This window comes from Gastrolobium bilobum, unplaced genomic scaffold, assembly GCF_033153095.1.
Source record: "Gastrolobium bilobum isolate Gb01-03AN ecotype WA unplaced genomic scaffold, APGP_CSIRO_Gbil_v1 utg5733, whole genome shotgun sequence".
Classification (NCBI taxonomy): domain Eukaryota; kingdom Viridiplantae; phylum Streptophyta; class Magnoliopsida; order Fabales; family Fabaceae; genus Gastrolobium; species Gastrolobium bilobum.
In genome coordinates, this window is record NW_026897099.1 from 122,334 (window position 1) to 131,566 (window position 9,233).

A 9,233-nucleotide genomic window follows, 5' to 3' on the forward strand; every position below is an offset into this window, starting at 1 on the left:
ATGTTACCACTGTTCTGAGAAAAAACCACTCCTCTCTCTCTCTCTCTCTCTCTCTCTCTCTCTCTCTCTGCTGTGTGCCAAAACCATTCACAAGGTGCCACCCATCTCTCAGGTTATTTCAAGATGCCATTTTTTTTTTTATGCATAAATCCTGTTTGGTTACCAAGAAACTGTGTTGATAAAGATAGAAGAATCATGGAATAGTGAGATGGGCCAATTCATTTCATTTTTCCTTAATCTGTCAGCAGCCTAGTTTTGCATTTTTTCTTTTTTTAACGGTTTGTTTCGTTTTATCCTCTGAATAAAAATGAGTCCTTTCAGCTGCTTCTTTCATGGGCATTTTCATTTGCTTCTTCTTTTCTACCTTTCTTCTGCAGCAGCACTGTTTGAGCTCCCAGCTTTTTACTTTATCCATTGGGGGTTTCAAATGTTATGGAGAGTTGAAACCTGGAATATAACTAGTCCTCCAATATAGTTTTGATTTGGTTTACCCTTTTAAAATTTGTCTAACCTTAGTGTCAAACTGATATGATTTTTGGATGTCCCTGTTGAAAAAGTTGAGATTTTTTTTATGCTATTAATGGCTGGCAGCAGGTCAGGGATTATGAATTTTCTCTCTATAAAACAAAGTGGGATCTGTTTTTCTTTTCTTTTCTTTTTTTGGGTAAACATTAAGTTTTGGGGAATCTGTTACATTTTGACATGGTTGTTATGCCAGTTTCTTTCATTTGGTTTCCCTAGTGCTCGTTTAGTACATGTACTTTATTTTTCTATATCTATAGGTATGTCTTGTATAGCATGTTTATGCCTGAATTTGGTGTAATAAAATGATATTTCTCAACATGAAATTTTTATTCTAGCAAAGGAGTAATGTATTTCTTGGAGTAGTAATGGAAATTTCGATTCTAACAACATAGAAATTTTATTTGTGGTAGGTTTCTTCATTATTTCATAGCTTCTGGGACTTCTATTCAGTTGTACTAATGGAATCTTGGAGTTACGTCCCTGAAGAGAAAGGGTGTTTGTTTTCTGATGAAATGGATTTTTCACTGGATGCTTTTATGAGAAGTAGAAAAGCATTGGTTGAATGGGACAACAAATCTTCCTGTAACTTTGAGAGAGATGGATTTAATTCAGACAGAGAGGGAGTTAATAGCATGGAATTTGTGGAGTTGGGGTTTCCTGACTTGTTCCAAAAGTCTTTTCATGGTAGCCAGCCTCTAGAGACATCCAGCTGTGACCTAGATAGTAATTCTAGTAAAAGAGGGAATTCCTCCACCCATGTTATTGCTCTGGATTCATCTTTAGGTGAAGAAGAATTGGAGTCAAAGCATTTAAGTTCTCTAGTTGAATCCAAAAGTTATGATTCTTCACTGATTGATCTGAAGCTAGGGAGGTTTGCAGATTGTAAAGGTGCAAGCAGTGATCAAATTTCAAAAGAAGGGTTCACTTTAACATCTATACATCCAACCACGCTTGCAAAGAGAGCTCGCACTTCCAGCTTACCTGCTCAGGCTCCTGTATGTCAAGTTTATGGTTGTAACATGGATCTTAGCTCCTCAAAAGATTACCATAAAAGGCATAAAGTTTGTGATGTTCACTCCAAGACAGCTAAAGTTATTGTTAATGGCATTGAACAGAGGTTTTGTCAGCAGTGCAGCAGGTTAGTAATTTTTGGGTTCCTTTGGTAGTAATATTGCATCTTTTATACTTGTCTTACAATCAGGTGGTCATCTCATCATGACATTTATATAAGATTCTTATATTTGTTTAATTGGTGTGGTAGCCCAATCCTGTTGGTGACAAACAAAGAAAAATTGAGCAAAGAATTTGCTATAGAAAACCCAACTAAAAATTTTAGTGCTTCTCTTGGTTTTTTTACTTTCATATGGCTCTCCTATTGTGTTCTATTAATACGATGATTTAAGAGTTTTCTTTCCCTCCAACAATGTAGTTCAAGTGAATGACAAACCAAATTAACTAAATTCTGATTAAAAAATGTATATGATATGAGCATAGATTCACTGTCTTGTATTCCAGGTGATATATCTTCTTGGCTTTGATGTTAGTGTTAACGGATTGAACTTGATTGTTACTTATGTATTGAATTAGACTTTTTTTAATCTTAAATTAGGTTCCATTTGCTGGCTGAGTTTGATGATGGTAAGCGTAGTTGTCGCAGGCGTCTAGCAGGTCACAATGAACGCCGAAGGAAACCTCAGTTTGATTACATGACTGGTAAACAACACAAGATTCTTCAGTCATATCAAGGTATGAAAAATCAATTCAGTTAATACCTTCGTTAACATACATAAGACAGAATTGTAGTTTAATGTTTCAACTTTCAAAGCTTCTACTTTCTTGTCTAAGTGCAATTTTTTTTGTTTTTGTCATTAGCAGCTCTTATGGATGGGTTTCATCTCCAATATTCAACCTTTTCATATCTAACCTCTTTACTCTTTAGCCTAAATACAATTTAAATAAATATTATGCTATGTAATGAGGATAAAGGGGAAAATGAAGATGTAAGATATAATGCAGTGATGGTTTTGATTAAAGAAAGACAAAGAAAAATCAATCAAAAAGGTCGAGGCATTCATAACGTTTAGAGACTAATGTTTTGGTGTGGAGGATATATAGAGGAGTGTGCTGGAAAAAGACTTAGGAAGATAGGGAACTAGATAAAAAAGAACAGCAAAGGAAAATGCATGTAGAAATTTCTGGTCGGTTCTTATTTGGATTTATGTAGCTGATAATTGGTCGCACATGTTCTTGAAGTTCAATGTAACCAGGAAGGAATGATATTGACATGAAGCGTTCAATAGTGTAGCCTAACAACTAGAATTATATTCCAAAATCGACATCATGATGTTTTTGATGATTTGGGTCTGATATTTTTTTGCACACTTGGAATGAGATATTGGTAAAAAAATCATAAAATTTAGAACCCACTAGGTGAGCAAACATGACTTAACCTTATTGAGAAAAAGAAAAAGAAAAACACTTCAATTCATCATAGATTGAACCCCTTTTCTTAAGTTTGAGTAGAATACTTCAAATACAATTTGGTAGGACCATTGCAATATTACATAAATTTGAGTTTTAAATAAGGTTTAGGGATTTAAATTCTGAAGCAAGTACAATCACTTTAAATTATAGGTAATAGTTGATAAATTTGGTGCATAAAATAAGTAGGTTGTATATTATGTGATATACCTCTAATTTTTAACGTAACTAAAAGAATTTTTAATACTGATGTTAAGTTTTTTACTTCGTTAGCTTATGCAGCACTATATGACATTGATAGGTATCTGATTTCCTGTCTTTTGCTCATATATTTCTTTTTTCTTTTATGCCCTCTTCGACATGGTTGTTATATTTTTTTTATGAGCCCATGGTGTACCGGTTGTATAGCAGAATCTCTACCTGATCCTCAAGGGACGATTATAAATCAATTTTGGCATTTTCTATTAGTTGCTTCTTGACATAAACAATATATATCATGCTTTTTTGTCACTATAAGAGCAGATATATCAAGAACTTTGTCAAATAGCGCATAACTAAATTAATAATGTATGTTTGATTATGTTATAATTTTTTTTTTTAAAATGTTTTATGAAATATCAATCATGATAATGAAGTCATTTAAAGAAGAAAGTGAAATGTCTTCATTTAATAGTAAGATGCCAATACTATAAGAAATTTGGGTCAACTCAAGCTAAGGTGGCCATATTAGCTGCACCTAAAGCTTCTTTTATGCTCCCTGTCCAATGATTTTTTTTGCAACTGCGGAGGAGTTTTCAAATGATAATGATACAATACCTGCCATGAACTGAAATTAAATCCATTAAATCTAGAAAAGATAGCATGATTTTTTTAAAACATTTCAGACAAAAGAGGCACTTACAGGTTCTTTAAATTATATTATCACTCTATCTCTTAATTATCGTGGTCCCAGGGAATGATGTTGACCATTTAATGAATATTTGTATGTAGTTATTAGAATATTTTATGCACAAAGTTCAAGCAAAACATACCAGTGTTAAAGCCTTGTTTTCTATATTGTGGTGGGACTTTTATATTGGCTATTTGACCATTTTACCCCTCATTAATTAATTAATAACCATTTTGCCCCTGATTTGAAACTATCTACCAATCTGCTCCTCTTTAATCAACTACTTTGCATTTTTAATCGACTAAATGGTTGTTGGGAGATTTAATCGACTAAATCTCCCTACTTAATCGATTAAAAAATCATACTGACTTGTTTTCCTTTGTTGTCTGTTGGGAGATTTAGTCGACTAAATAGGGAGATTTAGTCGATTAAATCTCCCAACAACCATTTTTGCCTGTTTTGGCCATTTAGTCGATTAAAAGTGCAAGGTAGTCGATTAAAGAGGGGCAAATTGGTAGATAGTTTCGAATCAGGGGCAAAATGGTTATTAATTAATTAATAAGGGGCAAAAGGGTGAAAAAGCCCTTTTATATTGCATTTCCACAATTATTTAAAAAAAATTATTCAATTCAAAATTTCAAGAAAAGTTCACTGTAGGAAAATTCTTACAAGTTACAAGGATGAATTGTATCCTATATCCGAGGTTACCATATACCTAATAAAGAAATGTAAGATACGTCCTAAGATTAATCTATACTTAAAGCAAGGCACTAAGGATTGTTACAGTTGTAATGAAGTTATATAATATCTATTTATAATTTTAACTGTTCTCCACTAATGCTCAAGAAAATAATAGGAACTACTGCTTTCAGATCTACGTCTTCAGGCTAGAAATTAAAAGTGTCCTATATTGTTTTTGGTGTTGATTTCTGTTATAATCTTATTTTTCAAAGAAAGTTTCTGCAGTTACACTACCTAACCACCCAAAGAATAAGAACTTCTGTTACATTGAATGTGTTAACAGGTACCAAGTATATGGGGTCTTCATTACAGAACAGACCCCACTTTGCCTTTCAAGACATATTTCAAAGTGGCATCCTTTTCCAAGGAAAGCATGATCAAATCTTTGAGAGTGGATATATCAAATTGGAAGATGAATCAAATTACAATCCTCCGCTAGCAGCACCCATCACACTTGGTCAGGAGTTATCAAACCGTGCTCTCTCTCTTCTGTCATCTCAGTCACAGAATCCATCATGCCACTCTGCAGGAAATCCATTAGCTAGTTCCCTTATTTTTCAGGGCATCTGCATGCATGACAGAGATGACCAAGTTTCTGAAACACCTTTGAGGTTAAGCTCTGTGGATAAATATGTACCAAAAGAGCCCTTTCCATGTGGTACAAACTCTAAGGAAGTTGTCAAGAATGGATCCACAATACATTCTGGTGCTGGTCATACTTTTCAAGTCCACAAAGATGATATTTGCCAACCATCAGGCTTATTCAATGTCAAATATCGTCTTTCCTCTGAACATGGTGCCACTGTTGATCTGTTCCAGTTGTCTTCACATCTTCAGAGGGTGGAGCAGCAAAGAAATTCAGTTTTGGTAAAGTTGGAAAATGAGGATTGCTGTTTCCCAACCCTGTAAAAGTTGTTTAAGACTAAAGTGTCATTAACCTATGCAATTTGTTGATACCTATATTGTCATGCTATAATAGTGGGATTATTTTCTCAGTGAATTGATTCATTTATGGCCTAGTATGGGTTCAATGATAGGTTGGGGAGTGAGGGGTATCTTAACTAATCATGGTACTGGGGTTGGGATTAAGGTTAAGAAATTCCAACTGTATAGCACAGATAACACTGGAATATTAAAAAATAAAAAATAAAATGAGACATTCGGATTTAGTTGTACAAATAATTGTAATTTATTTGCCTCGGATAGTTATTGACAGTGAAACTCAAGCTCAAGCCTTTGGACATGCCTTTTGTGATGTTATAGTAACATTTAGCCTTGTCTATGAACAATACCGATAGTAATATATAAGCACACATTTCATTATAATCTTTTTTTGCTGAAACTTGAGTCAATTGATGGTAAGGGACCAAAATAAGTGTGTTTGTGTTTGTGTTTGTGATTATTTTTATAAAATGGTGAAAGGAAAACGAAAATGAAAATTAGGATTGTGCTTCCTAGGATTTTCATTTCATGCAACATGCCACTAAGCTTATTTTATGCGCTACAGGAAAGTTCCAAACAAGTAGTAATCCTATAGAATGTTATAAAGCTCTTGGTTAGGTTCAAAAAGACAAAGTAAGAAGCAAAATGGAATCAGGATACCAAAAAGTAGGTATAATTGAGGTTAACTATATAATTTACGGTTCTTTATTTAGGCAATTGGCTCTTCGGTGGTCAAAGGGAAAAATATAAAAATGTTTAAGACTGGAGAATTTTTCAACAGATTTGTTTATAGAGAATATTCTCTAGCATGGTTCACCTTTTTATATATTTTACCAAACTTTTTGCTCATATGGTCTCAAAAGTTTAAGGGGGTACTTGACCAGGCCGAACTTTTTTTAAGAAAAAAAGTAGCTATATTTAGAAAGAAAAATGTTCCAAATTAGTTATTGGTTCCGAGTGGTTTGCATCCTTTTGCACTAGGGAATCCCCTTTACAGCCTCAGCACTTCGCATGAGAAATTCGCTTAGAGCAGCCATTCAAAAACTAGCATGAATAAAGTTAGCAAATTCCCAGAAGCATCACTGATTTTAAATTTGCATGAAATGCTTCTTGTAATGGATTCCATCATCACAAAGCACATATTGGTTGCAATATAGAATCATCATTGCAAAATATTCTGAGCATCCAAGTTCACGTGTGGTCGGTCTTCATATAACCTACCAGAGAATTTCATTAGTCTATATGTTGCACTAGTTTTCTCTGTTATCATCTATATATTATAATTGATAATGACTAGTAGCGTTTAAAATATACAATCAGCTTTCACCAAAAAAATAAGAATTGAAACTTCCATCCTAAGAATGTTTTTTTCTATTATCGGGACTCGAAATTTTTATTAAGAAAAATAAATTTCTTATCAGTTGAAGAATGATAATTGATTCTATTAAAGATATATTAAATCCAATCATAATATAGTTCATATATCAAGGATAAATAATAATATAATAATTAAACATAGTTCATATATCCCATGACATGTGACTTATGGTGGCTAGATTTACTAGTGAAAATTTATGAATAAAATTTGGTTTCATTTTAATATATATATATATATATATATATATATATATATATATATATATATATGAGGTAAGATCCTTTGACACCTCATCTAAGAGCCATTAGATCAAGAAAAATCAACGGCTCTGATTTCTAAGCATGGGACACCATTGATTTTTTTTTTTTTATCTAAGGGTTCTCAGGTAAGGTGTCAAAATTCAAATTTGACACTGGTGTCAAAAGATCCTACATCTGTATATATATATGGAATAAGATCATTTGACACCGATGTCAAACTTTGAAATTTGACATCAAATTCTAACCGTTGATTTTCGTCAATCAACGGTTATCATTTATTGAGAATTAATAACTAATTAGTAAGTTTGATTTCAAATAAATGATAAATGTTGATTGGCGAAAATCAACGGTTAAATTTTGGTATCAAAATTTAAAAGTTTAACACCGGTGTCAACGGATCCGCCCATATATATATACATATAAATATATATATACATATAAATATATATATATATATATATATATATATATATATATATATATATATATATATATATACCATAGCATCAATTTTAAAAAAATTAAAGATTTTATGTTAAACATTAAAAACTAGATAATAAAATGAAAAATATTAGTCTCATGTTATAGGAGACTCATATATTATATCATAGACTCAAAGCATGTGGAGTCCACTCTTTTAAAATAAATAAATGAGTCAAAATGACAGTAGTATTCTCCTAATAAAATTTACAAATTAAATCATTATTCTTGCCCAGAGTAATGGGCCAAAGAAGTTTTGTTGCGGCCCATTTGGTGTTCCATCCGAACATGGAGTGGATTTTGGTCATAGAGGGCTAACCTGAGTTATTGTTTGGGCCCTCTCGCTTATTCATGGGATGATAGGAGGGAATTTGTTTGAGTTACATGGTGTGTGGCATATACTCTGGGGAATAGGGCTAGCTCTCAACAAGTAGTATATTAACGAAACCTTGCTTTTATGAAGTTTTCATAAACTCTCGTGTGCCAATAGTTACATGACACGTAGAGTTTTTAAGTGCTAAATTGTTTGTGTGTGATTACAAGGTGAGTTGATTTAACGGATTGGGCCATTGAAATGTATAATAGGTTCATAAAAATAATAAAGTTATAAACTTTTTTTAAAAACCAGCTCCGATCATTTGGTTCAATTCAAAAACCGATAAACAGAACATGTGACGGGTTCGAGCAAAATATTAGATCGGTTATGCATCTGAACCAATAAAAATCGAATCAAATTTTCGCTTGTAGGTCCTAACTAAAAGGGCTTATAAATAGTATGCTTTTTCATACGCTAATCGATGTGGGACTCATATCCTCCCACGCCTCCGAAGTTGCAAGGGTCGGCAGTGAAATCCCATGAAGCAAAGAAATCAACTAGGTCCAAACTCCAAAATGGCGAGATGCATGTGCGCGAAGCAGAAGAAAAGCAGAGGATAGAAAGCAATGATGCACTTCGCCTATTGAAACCAAAAACTCCCAATGGACGAAGAACAAGTGAAGAGGGTTTTGTTGTTATAAGCGAATATTTGAAGGGTGGAAAACTCAACATCTAATAGCAAAAGAAGGCTTGGAAGAAAAGCAATTGTTTTTAGTGGTTCTTTTGAGCTCAGACCCATGAAATCTCTCTCCATTTCAGAGTCAAAAACTGTGACAAAAAGCACAACCCAATGGAAACCAACAACCCAAAAGGGAAGAAACCCACTGTTCCTTCCTCAGAACAACATTAACCAGAGAGACAGAAAATCAAAGACGACCAAAGGAAAAGGTTCCAACCACAGAAGCAAAAAAAAAAAAAACAAGTCCAATGAGGTATTGTTTCACGCAGGGAGTTTCATGAGATCTTGATAGTTGTTTTTTTGTTTTTTAAGAGGAATTATCAATTATCAAAGGTTGTTGATTTACCGGTAGAATGACTGGATGGTTCGGTAAAGGTTTTTGTTTTGTACCTTTATATTTATTTCTCATAAAGCTAAGTTATATAATAATTTAAAGCCCGTTATTGATTTTTCCAAAAAAAAAAAACAATTATTGATAGTTA

General features: G+C 33.1%; 1 protein-coding gene across 5 annotated transcripts; it reads left to right on the top strand.

Moving 5' to 3' along the window:
* LOC133304131 (squamosa promoter-binding-like protein 6) lies at window positions 1–5,796 on the top strand. Of its 5 annotated transcripts, none has more exons than XM_061504099.1 (4): window positions 1–94; window positions 936–1,663; window positions 2,135–2,271; window positions 4,920–5,796. In XM_061504099.1, the coding sequence occupies exons 2-4, from the start codon at window positions 984–986 to the stop codon at window positions 5,543–5,545; spliced, it is 1,443 nt and encodes a 480-aa protein (XP_061360083.1). In that variant the 5' UTR covers window positions 1–94; window positions 936–983; the 3' UTR covers window positions 5,546–5,796. The 5 variants fall into 5 exon arrangements, with proteins under 5 accessions (XP_061360083.1, XP_061360082.1, XP_061360085.1 ...); XM_061504098.1 differs by having other exon boundaries at window positions 8–112; XM_061504101.1 differs by lacking the exon at window positions 1–94 and adding an exon at window positions 222–278.
* The last annotated feature ends 3,437 nt before the right edge of the window (window positions 5,797–9,233 follow it).